Genomic DNA, 18,665 nt, shown 5'->3' on the forward strand with positions numbered 1-18,665 from the left:
AATTTGGTGGAAGGAACTGCTAACATTAAAACATATTAAACTCATACAAGCATCATAAGAGGACCTCAGGGAAAACATGTGAGAGTGGACAAGATGTTTCAATATATCAGTTATTTTTGGGAACACTAAAAAGTTACTGATTGATAAATTTGGTGCATTTAGTCATTTCTAGTTATCTGCCTCAAGATCTAATCACTGCTTTACAAATAAGAGCCATTCTATTCTGTAACTTGATTCTTGAATGATTCTTCTCAATCATTATGAAATCATCTACAGTTCTGTATATCACTCTAACACATCTAACATTTCTTTGTTTTATTTATTATTCTGACATATTAAAAACTATAAGGCTCTAAATGACCGTAAAGCACCCACCTACAAGACAAAGTGTCTGTCTGTTGATGCTCCAGCACCTGATCTAAGATCTGCAGATACTGACCTTCAGTAAAATACAGAAAACATAGAGACTCGTTCAGTTATTAAACTGTGGAACTCAATTCAACCTTTTATTAGACAGTCAAGATCTCTTGTGGTATTTATCTTTTAATTTGACCTGTCATTTTCTTTAATAAGAAATTGAGTACTAATTTAAAATTATCTGTTAAGCTTTACACTTGGAGCTGACATTATTATTATTATTTATTATAAGTTGTAGAGTAAGAAAAACTTTAGAAAAATTGAGTTTCTTATTGATAAAGAATGGTTGCAGACTTTTGAATGGTGATGTGCATGTATCCACCTATGTTTAGCTCCACCCATTCAATATGTAATTTACATATGTCCATCCCAGGGCTGGAGAGAGGTAGGAAAATTAATTTTGTAGTGGAATTTTTTCATGATTCATTCATATATTTTCAATATGTGCATTAATCACATTAGAATTTTTGGTTGACACACTTTTGCACCGTTGAAACTCAGTAGTTGATATTGTTGACTTCTGCTGGCAAGCGTTTGTTTCTTGAAGGAAAACAGGAGTCGAGACTCAAAGAAAAAGAAGTTTAATAACGCGCGTCTTCCCACCAAGCGAGTCTACTTAGCTTAGACAACCATCACTCTTATAGTCACTCCGCTAAAAACACACCCACTAGTTGTCTCTTTGTCTAAACGGCTCCAAATGGTCCCCCTACTTGATGGCCGGCTGCCTCTACCTTTGTAATTAAAATAGATGTGTTGAGGTCCACCCAGGAATTTACAGTCTCCCTGTTGCTAGATTTGGAGGTATAGATAACCAGATGTCAAAATAGGCTAACCATTGGGGGTCGTTACATGACAAAGGACCGCTCTCCACAGCCCCCACACATCACCCAAGAAAAGACATGGAAAATGCAAGTGAGATTAACCCAAATGGCTAGGGAAAACAGAAGGGAACAGAAGTTACAAAGTTAATAAAGGCAAATAAAGTAAAATAATATTTAACAATATCAATGACTTATCCAGAGATATACTGTTGTCCTCATTATTGATTACTTGTATTGCGTTATTAATATCACTTGTCCACTAGTTATTATTTCCTAAGACATTTACTGTTTGATGAAAATTCTACAAACGTTTAAGTTAACTTGAAATAGACATTTTCTATAATGTCCCTGTTGGACGCCATGTCCAGTAGTTTGTGGACACATGTGCTTTGTGTTTCTGAAAAAATAAGGTGTTTGTCCCCCTGTTGCTGGAGTAACAGCCTCTACTCTTCTGAGAAGGCTTTACACTAAATGTTGGAACATTGCTGTGAGGATTGGATTGCAATTAACCACAAGAGCATTAGTGATCTCAGGTATTGATGTGGTATGATTAGTTCTGGATCACTCCAGTGCATCGCACAGGTATCAGATGCAGCTCCATCACTCTAGAGAATGCAGTTCCACTGCTCTTCAGCTCAGTGCAGGGGGGGGGGCTTTATACCCCTTTAGCCAATGCTTGTCATTGGGCATGGTGTCCTCAGCCTTTAGAAATATAAGCTGTGTGACTACTAGTGTTAGCAATGGGTGACCTTAAAGTAGCTGAGTTCACTTATTAAAGGGGCGCCTGGATAATTTGGATATATAGTGTATACACTGCATAAAATTTTCAGCACCCCTAACAAATGCCTTCTTATTTCCCTTTAGCAACCCAGATATCAGCCTGAAGCTTTAGAAGTACATCTTATGGTTTTAAACAACAAAGTGCCAGTCCCTGTCTTTGCTACAAAGCTAAAAACACACACACATAGTTGAAGGTGAGGTTACTCCATTCAGATCCATAAACAGCGGTCTTGATATAAGAGGCAGTAGTCCATAACATCAACCTCCATGTTTTAAAGCTCTATTTGCTTTTTTATATATACTTGCTTATATATATATATAAAATGTCTGCTGATGGCGCATAAAGGGGTGGGAAACTTCTTTCAAGCCCCAGAGGCATCTGAAAGAAATCCTTCAGGAATAAACATTCGTACACAGCAAAGTCTAGTTACACAAAATGGCTTTAGAATTCACCGTGTGTAGCTTTAAAAGCTTTACGCTCTCGGGCAAGAAGCAGAGGCAAAAGCGGTTTAGTCACACAATCTGAGCTATTCCAGTTCATGTGATGAGGGCTGGGCCGATATGAGTAACACTAACGCATACAAGCCGCAGGAGAAATGGCTCATGCTTTGTCAAGCCCTGTGTGCGAGGTCCAGCTGCTGCCATTGAGGTTACAAATTTAACTCCAGCAAGTTAAGAGCAGGGTTTGAATATGGGGGGAGGGGGCTATATGCTTGTATATGAGACCTATATGCTTGTCATTACTTGAGGAGTTAACTTCATGTTAAACCTACTGCAAGCAGGTCTAGCAGCCTAAGTTTTCTCAGTCCATTAATTAAAATATACTATTTAGGCAGTAAAAACTTTTTTAGACTTTAAAACTACATTGCAATTGAAATTACTGTAAAAATACATAAAAGCCCAGTCATATGTTAGTTGCTGCACAAAATTGTGCTATCACACGATGCAATAGCTTGGTGTGAACGTTACCGGTGGCATGTTTTCAAACAGCTATGAACTGAAAACTCTTTGCTAACAGAAGCATTTTAGTTGGCTTTTGTTGTGGCTGCTGACAGCATGTATTTTCTCTATGTTCATGGCTGCTGCTGACAAAGTCAAAAATTTGTCAAATTTGAGATGAACTTGAGCTTTAAGCTGCTCCCGTTTTAAACAGGAGTTATGCAGCTCTGTGCACAAGATTTTACAGTTCCGTTCAGAATACATACTGGGCAAATTTACAGTTTTTTCAGGGAGAGGAATCTGCAAAGAAGACTGTCACCCTGTATGAGGGCATTCGTTTTGTTTGTGTGTGTGTGTGTGTTCCAATGAAGTTGGGATGATGTGTAAAAAATAAATAAAAACAGAATACAATGATTTTCAAATCCTTTTCAACCTGGATTCAATTGAATACACTACAAAGACAAAGATATTTAATGTTCAAACGGATAAACTTTGTTTTTTGCAAATATTCACTGATTTTGAATTTGAACCCTGCAACACGTTCCAAAGAAGTTGGGACAGGGGCAACAAAAGACAGGGAAAGTTGAGGAATGCTCAAAAAACACCTGTTTGGAACATTCCACAGGTCAACAGGTTAATTGGAAACAGGTGTCATGATTCGGTATAAAGGGAGCATCCCTGAAAGGCTCAGTCGTTCACAAGCAAGGATGGGCTGATGTTCATCACTTTGTGAACAACTGCGTGAGCAAATAGTCCAACAGTTTAAGAACAACATTTCTCAATGTGCAATTGCAAGGAATTTAGGGATTATCATCATCTACAGTCCATAATATCATCAAAAGATTCAGAGAATCTGGAGAAATCTCTGCAAGTAAGTGGCAAGGCAGAAAACCAACATTGAATGCTCGTGACCTTCGATCCCTCAGGCGGCACTGCTTTAAAAACCGACATCATTCTGTAACGCATATTACCACATGGGCTCAGGAACACTTCAGAAAACCATCGTCAGTGAACACAGTTTGTCGCTCCATCTACAAGTGCAAGTTAAAACTCTGCCATGCAAAGCGAAGCCACATATCAACAACACCCAGAAACACCGCCGGCTTCTCTGGGCCCGAGCTCATCTGAGATGGACTGACGCAAAGTGGAAAAGTGTCCTGTGGTCTGACGAGTCCACATTTTAATTTTTTTTGGAAATCGTGGACGTCGTGTCCTCCAGGCCAAGGAGCAAAAGGACTGTCCAGATTGTTATCAGCGCAAAGTTTGAAAGCCAGCATCTCTGATGGTCTGGGGGTGTGTTAGTGCCCATTGAATGGGTAACTTCTTAACACATCTCTGAAGGCACCATTAATGCTGAAAGGTACATACAGGTTTTGGAGCAACATATGCTGCCATCCAAGCAACGTCTTTTTCAGGGACTTCCTGCTTATTTCAGCAAGACAATGCCAAGCCACATTCTGCACGTGTTACAACAGCGTGGCTTTGTAGTAAAAGAGTGCGGGTACTAGACTGGCCAGCCTGCAGTCCAGACCTGTCTCCCATTGAAAATGTGTGGCACATTATAAAGAGCAAAATATGACAAAGGAGACCCCGGACTGTTGAACAACTGAAGTTCATCAAGCAAGAATGGGAAAGAATTCCACCTACAAAGCTTCAACAATTAGTGTCCTCAGTTCCCAAACAGTTATTGAGTGTTGTTAAAAGGAAAGATGATGTAACACAGTGGTAAACATGCCCCTGTCCCAACTTCTTTGGAACGTGTTGCAGGCATCAAATTCAAAATGTGAGTATTTGCAAAAAACAATAAAGTTTATGCGTTTGAACATTAAATATCTTGTCTTTGTAGTGTATTCAATTGAATATAGGTTAAAAAGGATTTGCAAATCATCGTATTCTGGTTTTATTTGTTTTACACAACATCCCAACTTCATTGGAATTGGTGTTGTGTGTGTGTGTATATATATATACACACATACACACATATATGTGTGTGTGTGTGTGTTGCTGCTGTCAGAGGAAAACCTTGTATCTCTATTTTTGTTATTTTTCAGTTTGACATCATTTGAAAATGCCTGTTGTCCTTTACATTGTGCATACATTTCATAAAGAATGGACCAGAAGAGTGTGTGTGTGTATGTGTAATATATATATATATATATATATATATATATATATATATATATATATACCCACACACACACACATATATAATAGGCTACAGTACACACGATTATGCACATTACAATAGACTACATTACTCTGCCATTTAAGAATCATTTTGCTTTTAGGCAAGCCAGCCTAGATGGATATAATCTTTTTGTGGGTCGCAGAAGCTTCTGTTGTTGTTTGCATAGGCCTTAAGTTGCAAAAAGGCTGAGAACTGTTTCAAAAGCTTGAAACAGTCAGTTTACTTTAAATTACAAACCACAACAGTCTGCCTGATAATCCAGACATACATATTCATAAAGCATCATCATTGTGTAAATTTGGCAGACAGCTGCATCTATATGGGTAAAACATAGGATTATTTTAACATCTTATGTTATAGTACCTGACAAATCTTAGCAAGGTCTTCACTTCGCTATGGTTCAGGTTAGATATTTTGTGAAGAACAGGTTGAATGAGTTCTACATAGAACCATTAATGCTCAAAGAACTCTCTGCATTATTAAAGAGCTCTATGCATCCTGAAAGGGTTCTTCAGATTGATGGAGAATGCGCTGTCGATGGTTCTATATAGCACCTTTTGGGAAACGGTTCTACTATGGTTATGATGCCAAGCTTGTAACAACAGAAGAACCCTTTCATGAACCCTGGAAGAACTGGATTTTTCAAGTGTTAATGATAAATTCCTCAGCCCAAGTAGCTGTCGATGTTTTATCTATTATCTCACTCTCTATCCCTCTCCCTCTGTCCCTGTCCCTCCGTCCCTCTCTCCGTCTCTCTCTCTCTATCTGCACAGAATCGGGCGAGATGGATCCAGAGATAGCCCGGCTGAATTCTCTGGGCTTCACAGGTTGCCTGTCAGTTGTCCAGTTTAACTCCATAGCTCCTTTGAAGGCAGCGCTACTATATCCAGACACCAGTCCTGTCATTGTCACAGGTCCACTGACGGAATCCAACTGTGGATCCTCATCATCATCCAGCCCCTACGCAGCAGAGACCACCCACTCACTCTCCGGTAAGGCTGGCTAATTCATACAGGTTAGAGAGCGAAACTTCCCTCACATTCACTCTGACTTAAAGCAGCAGTTCAGCAAAAAAATCTACATTATCTCACCTTCCTCGAAGGTAAATGTAAAAATGAATCATTTTTATTTGTACATTTAACACAATGGACTAAAATACACTGCATATAAACAGCCATCTTGTTTTCTTCACCAGATTTGCACAGGAGCTACGAGGTTAATGTAGCTAACAAGTAAGGGAAGCTTGAACCAGTCAGTATCACTTACCGCAAACCATGCTAAAGAGTCTAACCAAGTCTAAAGAGTAGACTTGCTTATGTGATCTGTTATCTATTAATAATATAAATATCCAAATAGAAATGGTCGATAGTTAGTTACACAGCTAAAGACAGTATTAGCAGCCATCTCAAAGTGACCATTTTGTCATTCAAGTTTATTACTTAAAGGCAAGAGTGTGATGATACAGGCATGCAGTTAGCATTATAGATGTGATAGATCTCTGAAGTGTGCATCGTTCTGTAGTTGGCGTCATGCCCATATTAGGAACCCTTGAGTCTAAGCTGGTTTTCTCAATGGGAAAAACAAGCAGCCTTTGAATTGCCACTATTGAATTTATGGTAAACTAAAATGCCCCAAAACCGATACGTTTTGTCCTGTGTAGATTTTTTCACAGTGTCACTAGATCCTCTCAATTATAAGATTCATTTAGCAGACAAAATACGAATGATGCTACATACATGCTACAAGCAAACTATAACTGCATACTGAAATTGTCATATGAATGTAGGTCTACTACCTCAAGCTGCAGTCTAAATCTGCCAAAGCCTCTTACCGGCCACACCTGACAAAACCTACTGCATTGTGTGGGGTACTTTGGTGAAGCTGCACGCTATGTTGTCAATTCAGTGCACAGCAGTGTTAGCTTGCATGTAGCATTAGTTGTATTTTAGCTCCTTATCTAGTGACATTCGGAGGGAAAATGTCCATACGGTGTGCAAAATATATCAGCTTTGAAACATTTCAGTTCACCACAGGATGCAACAGTGCTGAATTTTCACAATGCCGTATCTTTTTGTTATAAGCCCAATTCGGACAGGATTAGTTTTCCGTGGGGGAGGTGAGGTAATGCCAGTCTACCACAGAATGTCTGTAATGTTCATGAGCAACTCACAGGTCAAGAAATCTCAGTATATATGAAAAGCATGGGAGTGGCTACTCGATTTACACACCACTTTTACTCCAGAAAAGACTAGAAAACTGTCAAAATGTTTCATTTAGCCATTATTATGTTTACCCTAACCATTTACCTTGCTGTCTTAAGTGAATCAAGTATGTCATTAGGATCATCATTATCTTGGGAATATCTCAGGAAACAGTCAACATCTTTTTATGTAATTTTTATATGTTCTGAGTTGTGCATGTGAGATAAGACAGTAATATTACATACTGGCTTGATTTTAGCCACAGAGAACAGTGCTTCTTCGACTGCCTCCATACTTAGGAAACTCCTTTTCAACAGCACGTGAAAGCATTTTTATCAACATGTTGAGTCGTATGGAACTAATATAATAAGTTATTTCTACTGTTTGGTTTATGGAAGGTAAAAGTAGCAGAATCTTTACTAAAGCAGGAGTGTGCGGTCGGTAAAAATACCTGACATGGTCCATTCAAATGGGACTGAAACCACTGAAAAAGGCCAGTTTAAATTACATTACCCCACTTTTTCATGTAAAACTTATCCCGTTCAAATAGTGCTATAAAGAATATTTAGACCCGGAGTTCGACCTATAGGAATAATGCCTACGACAGAATGACTACATGACTTCAGACATAGTTTCCATTACTTGTTAGCTACATTAGCTTTATAGCTCCAGTGCAAAGCTAAAGAATCAAACACCAAACATGCAATGGCTTATCATCTACATTGGGAGGAAGAAGGAAACCAAACTCTCAAACCAAACAAAACTTTCACCAAACTCTCTGTTCTCTCTAAGTCCTACCTACTTAAGCTTATTCCAAATCGCATGAAGTGCCCCTTGCTTTCAAAAGCGCTTGTTTGAAATTTAGTACAGAAAGGTGAGTTTCATATCTTTTGCACTTTGTTTTTCTTCCTCAGTGTCTAATTTCACAAAAAAAAAAAGAGAAAACTTTATCAATGGCTCACTGAATACATCCACATCCCTAATTAAATTAGCAGCATAATGATTCAAACGTGGCCAATCAGTTTATTAATCTGCATGAGAGAGAATTTAATTTGCATAATCTTTCTTCTCTCTTTTTCCACTTTCGCGCTTTATTGCCTTTTCATGGGCTGGAGATGTACTATTCAATGAGCCACGTCCTTGGAATGACGAGTGTTTGAATCGTGCTGATGCTCTGTCTGTCTCTTCTTTCTGCCGTAGATCATTTCGGTACCGTAGGTACAGGCGAGCCAGTAGTCAATGCAATCAGCAGTGACTCAGCTTTGATTGGAGGTAACGGTGATCTCAGTGCACTTTTCTCACTTTGATTTGATGAGAAAATGACCATGCCTCCACGGAAGCTGCCGTCCAGCCCTATTTCATTTACTCCTCTGTCATAGTTGTTTGATTTTATTTGCTTTCCTGCTCTCTTCAGCTTTTGCTATCCTTCTCATTGTAGGTCTGAAGCTGTAACTTCACAAGCTCACCTCTAAGGTTTTAAGAATGGATGAATCACTCTGTTAAGACATAAGATTCATAATGGAAAACCTTAATCATCCTTGTTTAACAATTTCCAGTCTGTAGTGGGAGACTTCAAAGTCTTCAGACTTAGACCGACCCCTGTGACGCTACCTGGGTCCAAGTATTCGGAGGATTCAGAAAAACAGTTTTAAAGAGAGCTAATCGTACGTTAAGACATGTCATTGGCTTCAAGTAATGGCTGATTAATTCCTGCTTTTATGTTGGCTGAATATGGAAAGTTGTCCAAAGTTATCTGTAAATAGAAAGGAATTCACAAAGGACACCAAAACTAATTAAACGTTTAAAGAAATTATTTGCTGATTATAGAAGTTTTACCACTATCTTCAAATACTTTGTCCTTTTTAGAACCACAGTAATGTGGCATTAAATTGAGTTGAGATGTATTCGGGCGCTTCAATTAGACATTTCTTTTAGCCATCATAATTAAATGGACCATGCTTAGCTGAACACAAAGGAGAGAAATATTTTGCAAATGTCTTCCTCTGACAGTAGGTAAAAGCTATTCAGGGTAAATTAGGCTGTGTCCCAGTGCTAAGCTAAGAGACTGTGTGTGTGTGTATGATAGGATGGACTAGGTCACAAACCTTTGACAGTAGTATCAGTTACTTTGCTCAGTTTTACTAGCTGATAGATGAACATTTAATCAACCAAACCTTAATGAATATAAATGTGTATTAATCTGACCTTCCTGAAGACTGTGCTAAAACTGTTTACCCACCGCTAACTGGCTAATTTAAGCACCAAAGAGGTTCACAGTGATCAAGAGGAAAAGCAGTTCTCCTGACATCTTTAAACTCACTCCTAATTCAGTGCAAAACATAAGGAAATGTCTGTTTTCACAAGGAATTAAAACCTTGCTTCATCTAAAAGCGCTAGGTTTGCTAGCAGAGGAGCTAAACTGGAGCAACCATCTGTATATGTTACCTATGTCAGCATTTAAGGTTAAAGTATTAGCTTAAAGCTTTAGCAACTCTTCTACCTTATTTTGTGTAAAACCTTTGACATCAATATCAGTTACTTTGTTCAGTTCCGGGCGCTGATAGATGTACATTAGTGAGAATCTGAATTTAAATGAACTGAAGGCTGCTGCCGCTGCTAACTTGCTAATCTAAGTAACTCTGCACCAAAGCAGTTAGCAGCTGTTAACAGCAGGACATAAAAAAACAGTTGACTTGATTTTCATACTTAATACAGCGTAAAATATGTGCTAATAGCATGCTTCATCCCCAAAGTGCTAATTTTGCTAATAAGTGACTCAAATAAGATAATGCTACAACCATCTTTTTTTGCTTTTCTTAGCATTTAAGGTTAGTGTTAGCTTAATGCTTAAGGCAGGTCTTTTACTCCATTGTGTGTGAAAATCTAACAGCAATTTAAACTACTTTGCTCAGTGTTTATTAGTTGATAGATGTCCATTTTTATTGTCACTACAAAGCCTTAATGAGAATATAAATCTAAATCAATCTGACCTGCCTGAAGACTGAGCTAAAACTGTTACTACTCCACTGACTCGCTAATTTAATTACCAAAGCTGTTAGAAGTGTTCACAGCAGGACCGAAAAAGCAGTTCTCCTCATATCTTTAAACTCAATCTTAATTCAGTGCAAAATGTATGAAAATGTCAGTTTTCGGATAGAAGTAAAAGCATTTTTCTTCAAAAAGTAATGACGTAATGCTAACTGGTGCAACCACCTGTTTTTTGTTATCCATGATAGCATCTAAGGTTAAAGTATTAGCTTTTTAAAGTAAAGCTTTAGCAACTCTTTGATTCCACTGTGTGTAAAACTATTGACTGAAATATCAGTTACTTTGTTCAGTTTCATCCACTGATATTCATTTGAAATCCAGATTAATCAGACGTTCTTGAACACAGTGCTACAACCATTTACACACCGCTAACATGCTAGTTTAAGTAACTGCACTAAATCAGCAGCTAATTTATGAACAGCAGGATAGAAAAATGGTTTACTTTTACTTTTAAAAAAAAACTTTCTCTTAATTCAGTGCAAAATATGAAAAGTTTGAAACTAAAACTTCAAGCATGCTTCATCCAAAAAGCAATTTTTTGCTAATAGGTGATTCAAATGGGATAATGCTAACTAGTCCAACCATCATTTCTGTCCTTGTTAGCATTTCAGGGTAATGCTTCGGTTTTACTTCACTGTGTGAAAACATTCAGTTGCAGAATCACTTATTTTGCTCAGTTTTACTAGCGGATAGATGTACTTTTGAGGAAGTCAGTAAAAACCTCAAGGGGAATTTAAGGTAATATAAGTACCTGGGCTAAAGCAGTCAGCAGCTATGAGCAGCAAATTTACTAGATTTCTTTAAATTCACTCTTAATTTAGTGCAAAATGTAAGAAAATGGCAGTTTTCACCTAAAAATCACCCAAAAGCGCTAATTTTGCTAATAGATAACAAACAAAAATGATCAAAACCCAATTTTTTTTGTAATCCATGTTAAGATTTTAGGGTAAAGTATTAGCGTAACACTTCAACTGTTTTACTACTTTGTGTGTGACAACTGATTATTTACGCTGACCTGAAAATGACAAAGTGGCAAGGCTCCTCTTCCACTGATCACATAGACTATGGATGCAAAAGTGATGATGCTATCACAGCATCTTCAAAGTCACAGTGCTGCTAATTTCCCTAATAGGCGAGTCAAATGAAACACTAACTGCTCCAACCCCATTATTTTTATCTATGTTAGCACATAAGGTTAAAGCATAGGATTAATGCTTCACTCAACTGCTTTCCTCCACTGTGTGTTTGAAAACTGAGGTTATTTAATCTGACTTGAAAAGGAGTTTAAAGATGTCAGGTGGCCTCTCCTCTCATTGATTGCATAGATTACGGATGCAAAAGTGATGATGCTGTCATAGCACCTTCACAAGCAATGTCACAGCACTGTTATCTTGAAAAGAAGAAGTGAGGGCAAGTTTTATGGTTTTTAATAAGAAATCTTTTGAAATGGGTTTAGTTTTAGGAACTAGAGCAGCAGTATTCATGTGCATACTGCTGTTTTGTTCTTTGGCCTCTTCTTCACGGTTGCATAAAGTGGTGACTAATTTTGAACGTCATGTTCCATATTTCCAGGCGTAATCGCAGTCGTGATATTCGTGATCCTGGCTGCTCTGGCTGTGATGGCAAGATTCCTCTACAGACGAAAAGAGACTTGTCAAACACAGCAGCCTAAAGGAACCAAACCAGAGGACAGTCCCGAAACTCCCTTCAACACTGACCCCCACTCGCAGAGCATAATCAGTGACACCCAAAAAGAGTACTTCATATGATGACGCCCTCCTCCAACACCTATTTACCCAAACTTTGGACTAATCCAGCAAAGCAGAGGACAGAAATGCCTTGCCAAGCCTAGACATTAACATTCATGGGGCGTTATGCAGAGGAAAAAACCCTCAGAAACTGTCACCGGTTGCTGGATCAGGACATGAAGAGGAAGAACAAGCTGTCCCTCCTGTTTTTTTTGTACATAGGCTTAAAGGTCCAAAAACAATTGGCTCAGATAGTATTGTTTCTAAGGTGTGTATAATGATCATCAACTGTAAATATTCTTTTGAAATGTACATGTTGAAATAATATCTTTGTAATGGTTACCTTCTTATTTTGCCTTTTAAAAGACGTTCTTCAGTATTACATTTAATGAAAAGATCCGTCGACTTACATCTAGAACCGAAAGACTTAAATACGTCGTATAACTTGGCTGAAATAAATGTCTGAAGTGGTAACTGGAATGTATGTGAAATAATGGCATTTGTGTTGTATACATGAGATTTTTACACTAATGAACACATGCAGAACGGTACAATGGCGGTTTAAGTCTTTCCTGTTTTTAAGTGGATGAAAGCACTCAAAACATCAAAAACAAACCTTGTGTAGATGTGCTCATCTCCTGTGTTTTGGTAGTTCCTGAATTGGAAGGGGTTTGGCGCTGTTCGCTCAGCCGGCTCTGCCCTCGTTTCTTTTGCCCACTCGTAGTTTCCATTAGACGGAAGGGAGGTATGTCTCAGCAAACATTCTAAGTGCTCCTCAGCGCTTTCTCTGCATTTCCTGGACAAAAATAAATTGTAATTGCTTCTTAATGCCATCAAATACCAGCACAAACCACCTGCAAAGAGCACAGCTTAGAAGAAAAAAAAAAACATGATGCTAAACGTCTCAGTGATTGTTAGCTTCACTCTGCACAAATGGATTTTTCCTTTTTTCTCAGTTTTTATGTTAATCCTATGAAAATACACTACTTATCCATCTGCCAGTTTGTGCATAATTCCCCAGATAAAATAGTGCTAGGATGCTAATCTGAACGCTGACAGCGACGTGATGAATAACAAGCCATCAAGATAGTATTGAAAATATCACCACATCCCAGCATCTTCATTCTTCTATCTTGCTGTCAATCCAAAATGCACTGGATGCTCAAATGCTTAATGCAGCCTCTACAGACATATACAAAAATGGCCATAGCTTACTAGGTTGTTTAGGAGGAATAGTATCACACTGTCACAGGCAAACCTCTTCGGGTTACACATTTCATTGACTGCTAGCTTCATTTGCTAACTCTTTCCTGGACCTGGTTTCTGGACCAATTTCTGGAAGTTTCAAGTATGAATCTGCTTTACTCTTCTGTCTGCTCGAGTAAATAAGAGAGGCAAAGTTAAGCACAAGAAATACACAGCCTGTGGCCTAATTCATTATTAGCATTACGGTGCTGTTCTGACTGTGAAAGATTCTAGCATTTAGCATTACGCTACCCAACACCACAACACTCACTGCTATCCAAATGGCCTTGGATGTTTGACTACTCATTTATGTGGCTGCCAATCAGATAATACGGTTCTTTATATTCCATTCTCCCAAAGCACATGAAATATACATGACTCCATTAAGCTCTCTGAACGAGAGTCATAAGTTTGCTGAACACTCGTTTTCATTTTGAAAGGCCACTGAGGCGAACGACAACAAACCAACCGCAAAGTTATTTTTTCGAGATCCTTTGGAAAGTCCTGTACACTCTGTTTCACTCTGGATATTTCAGTGTATGGTGATGTATGGCTGTTTGTAATGATTGTATTGTTACAGCTTGGTTGGTGATAAGGTGGTACTGAATGTCTCTGAATGGAAAAATAACGACTCAAGTGAGCTACACAAAGGTCCGTGGAACCAAGAGCAGTTCTGCTCATATTTGTGTTTCTAATTGTGTGATTAGAATAAAGCTTCTATCCAAAAATAGAAATACTATTAAAAACCGACTTGGGTGTGTGTTTATGAAGAGGGTAAAGGTAAAGCTTTTCATAAAGCAAACCACAACACATCGCTGTTGTATTAAAACTTTGTCAGGGAGGGTGAGGCACAACCTAACACATTTTGTTTCATAGCAAACTGTGGAGCAAGATAAATCAATGAGTGGGTTTACATGCACTTAATAATCCGATAACTGCCAAAAATCTGATTTTGTTGGGAATCCAAATCAACATGTTTATATGCACTTGTCAGATAAGGGGGAAAGGGGTTTACATGAGTCATGCAGTAATCAGATTTCTGCTTTGCAACCAGCCAATAAACTCACAGAAGAAGATGTGACGTAAAGGTAATGTGAACCTCAAACTACATCCATTTAAAAACATTGTGCCACACTGCCTGAAAATATGAATATACATCATCTAGAAGATGAAGAATATTTAAATCCTTCGTTTCGTCAAGCATGTAGTTGGCTGACAACACTGCTTGCCTTTTTCTGGTACTGTTGTCTGTTGTCACACATGCACAGAACTGAGAATGTGAAAGAAATCAGAGTAAGAGTCTACCTGCACTGAGAAATCTGATTACTGAGCTAAAGTCCAGCTCTTTATCGGATTTCTTAATTAGATTTCTAGACCTTACTCTGATATAAGAAGACAAGGTATGCTGTTTACATGACCATTTGAGTAATCAGATAACGTCAGAAATCAGATTATGTTCAGATTATTGGGTGCATGTAAATGTATTCATTGTTTATACACTAAACTTACTACAAATAGAAATGTAAACTCTGTTTCAGGCAACGTTTGTGAACAATTGCAAATATTACAGCCCCAGTTGAGATTACCTGTAACAGACTGAGGGGGTAGCCTCTGAAAAGTCTAGTAAGTCAGTGCAAGCACAGTAAATGTCAGTACAGTTTCATGCTGTTTGAACTGATTAAGCTTTCCAACCTAAATACATAAAATACATCTTAAAGCAAATATGATTAGTGAAAAGTAGCTGTGCTGAATAGCAAATTAAATTTTAATCTAAAAACAGGGATTTAATTTTATTCTGATGACATCTGTAGTACACTGTTGATGAGTCTGTGAATAATACAGTTTAAAAAATGACCCGTTTTGAATTCCTTCAGGTTATCATTGTGTTCTTTACTAGCTCTTACTGAAGAATTGTTAATGGTTAATGGTTTAAAGCAAATGTTACAGGCACCAATAGAGGGATTAAAATAATCTGTGTAAATAACCAAGAGAAATGATACAAAATTACTTGGATACCATTGAATTACACTAACTACATTGATGTGAAGATTCTAATGTTACCTTAACATCTCCTCTAAAGTTATGATTTCAGAAGTACAAGGTTTTGTTACGACAGCGATACTCTATTACCTTTACATTACATTGGAACTGTACGGAGGCAAAAAAAGGTGCCAGCACTACTCATCCTGTAATCATCAGGCGCCAAATTTTCCCACTCTAAATGTCTCTATGGGCCGGTTTCCCGGACACAGATTAGGCATCGTAGGGGAATCGCGGTGTAATCCAGAAAGGAAGGAGGCCTAATCTGTTTGGGAAGTGAGCCCATTTCAATAACTGTGGTACTTCATGTTGTGTCCAACTACTACACACAAGAAGGAAACCCTAAGCATTGCATTCAGGTTTGAATCCCAGTTGTGCCGTGCACAGTCTGGGCCCATTCTTCTTTTAGAGCACAACTGGCCAGTTGGCAGTGGTATAACACGTCTAATTGAGCATCAACAAGGACACAACAATGTTCTGTCTCAAAAACTTCTCCATTTGGTGTTGGGAACTTTATGAAGTGATACAGCTGTGATAAACTTATTGAGTAAGTATAGTGTGAGTGAGAGGTGAGCTGTGGGTGACTGATATTGATCTTGTACAGTGTTGAGGCTCTTCATATACCCGGGTTGTTTATAACTGATACTGTCATGTTCAAATCTGGAAATAAATCAATGAACTTAAATTTGGAGTGAGTTACATCAATCTGTTCCACCAACGAAAGAAACCTGTGTTGTTATTTATCCTTTCCAAGTTAATTCTAGAGTTTGTGACACACACCCCAACCAGACCCTTTATTCTGTATATCTCCTTGTATCTACGCTTATTGTGCATTTTATCAGCTCCACTTTCTACAGTTACAGACTTTAGTCCATCCGTTTCTCTGAATACACTATCTGGGTGGTGGATCATTCTCACCACTGCAGTAAAACTGATGTGGTGGTGGTGGTGGTGTTTCAGTGTGTGATGTGCTGGTATAAGTGGATCAGACACAGCAGTGCTGCTGGAGTTTTTAAACATCAGTGTCACTGCTGGACTGAGAATAATCCACCAACCAAATATATCTGTCCTGTGACCACTGATGAAGGACTAGAGGATGACCAACACAAAACAACAGATAAGCTACTGTCTCTGACTTCACATCTACAACGTGGACCAACAAGAAGTGTCTCATGTGTGGACAGCGAGTGGGCACACTGCAGCAGCACTGCTGTGTCTGATCCACTCGTACCAGCACTAACACGCCATCACCACGTCAGTGTTACTGCAGTGCTGAGAATGATCCACCATCCAAATAGTACCTGCTCTGTGGTGTATCAGAGAAACAGATGGACTACAGTCTGTAAATAGAACTACAAAGTGCACCTATACAGTAAGTAGAGCTGATAAAATGGACAGTGTGTGTAGAAACAAAGAGGTGTATTTAATGACGTGGCAGGTAGGAATGCATATAATGGTATTAGCACACAACAGCAGAAGAGCCTCTACTCTTCTGGCAAGGCTTTACACTAGAGCAAGGGTGCATTTTCAGTGCATTAACGTTAATAATTTAGGTCATAAATGTGACTCATTTAGGCTGTCCTCACTACTGGTTACTTATGAGTCTAATCATAAAGTTAACCATGTTTTTAAGTGTAATTTTTACTCTGGACAAGCAGAGGGATTTTTTTCTTCCTGATTTTTTATTTTTTTTTTTTGATAAGGTTCATTTCATTTCTTGTATCATTGTTACAGCTGTGGCTGTTATACAGGTAAAAATTTTCAGTCATGTGATCCACACAGAGTATTGCGCTACATTGAGTGTTATACATTCTGATAACTGCAGAAAATCAGGGCAGAAAACTGCAGAAAAGTTCATCAGTAATCCAATCGATGCTTTTACATGCACTTGAATAATCAGATAATGGGAAACTCTGGGTCGACATAAGTCGGGCAGTAATCAGATTTCTGCTTTGCAACCACCAATAAACTCACGGAAGACGACGTGACGTAAATGGAACGTAAAACTGAAACATTACTCTGCAGCTTAAAGTTACTTTACCTGAAAATATACACATACATCATCTAGAAGATGAATACTCAAATCCTTCATCTCATCAAGCATGTATCTGGTTTCAGCATAGCTCCAAGTGTTTTGCTGCATCTCCCCACAATGCTGTTTGCTTATTTTCAGTACTGCAGTCTGTTCCACACATGCACAAAGAAATCTGAAAGAAATCTGAGTAAGAGTTCACATGCACTGAGAAATCCGATTACTGAGCTAAAATCCAGCTCCCTTCATCAGACTTCAGATGTCTAGACCTTACTCCAATCTAAGAAATCAGTATTCTGTTTACATGACCATTTAAATATTGAATGTATGTAAACACACTAACAAAGTTTTTGCCTCATTAAGCAAAATGAACAAGACCAGATGGAACAAGACCATCACCAAGCACTACTGATTATTGAGTGCAGTATCGTCAGACTCCTACAGCTACTGGGAACTGCCCTGACAGCAGATCTTCACCATAAACATAACCGTTCACACAGGAAAGGTAAGACAGCCTTTCTCTGGTGACTGCTTTATTGATGATGGCTGACTGTCTGACTTTGCTTGCGGTGGCCAGACGAGTGGCCAAGCTTAACACTATAGTGGCCACCCACTGATTACTCCCAGTCACTTGGGCCTAGTCCAGGACTAGAGAGCATTCTAAAGGGGCATTGTCCATTGAAAGAACTAGGCTTGATCAACCGATTCTAGACGATGGAACATTTCTGTGAAGATCTGAGCACCACAAGAGCATAAATGAGATCACTGATGGTGGATGATTAGATCTGGATCCCCAACATCACTGTAACTCAGCCCATTCGCACACGAGGAGCACCATCACTCCAGAGAACACCGTTATACTGCTCCACAGCACAGTTCTGGGGGTATTGGGCAAGCTGACCTGTAGATGTTCCAGATCATCTTTTCTCTGGCAAATATACAAGCTGTAGAAGGACTGTCTAGATACTTTTAGACATTTTGCATATATCCCAGCTGCATCGTGGGGTTAGCACAATTTCTAGGGTTTTTTTCTATTTTTTGCAGGTGACTTCTTAATTGAAACACTTAATTCATTAAATAACAATTGAAGACTAGTTTAGGATACAGTGCCAACAGCAACACATCCTCAATTCATTCAAATGAAGAAGTCACGCTTGCAAAAATAGCAGGAAAAAAGAAACACAAGAACAGCAAATTCAAGGAACA

General features: G+C 38.6%; 1 protein-coding gene across 3 annotated transcripts in view; it reads left to right on the plus strand.

The window, feature by feature from the left end:
- cntnap3 (contactin associated protein family member 3) overlaps positions 1–16,112 on the plus strand; it is a 212,306-nt gene extending 196,194 nt beyond the window's left edge. For 2 of the 3 annotated variants that reach the window (XM_017681680.2, XM_017681682.2), the window contains 3 exons: positions 5,919–6,137; positions 8,547–8,618; positions 11,967–16,112. In XM_017681680.2, the coding sequence (XP_017537169.2) occupies positions 5,919–6,137; positions 8,547–8,618; positions 11,967–12,163 (488 nt within the window). In that variant the 3' untranslated portion in view covers positions 12,164–16,112. The remainder of the gene's footprint in view (positions 1–5,918; positions 6,138–8,546; positions 8,619–11,966) is intronic. The other variant, XM_017681681.2, reaches the window with a different exon arrangement.
- Positions 16,113–18,665: the final 2,553 nt, after the last annotated feature.

This window comes from Pygocentrus nattereri, chromosome 18, assembly GCF_015220715.1.
Source record: "Pygocentrus nattereri isolate fPygNat1 chromosome 18, fPygNat1.pri, whole genome shotgun sequence".
Classification (NCBI taxonomy): Eukaryota; Metazoa; Chordata; class Actinopteri; order Characiformes; family Serrasalmidae; genus Pygocentrus; species Pygocentrus nattereri.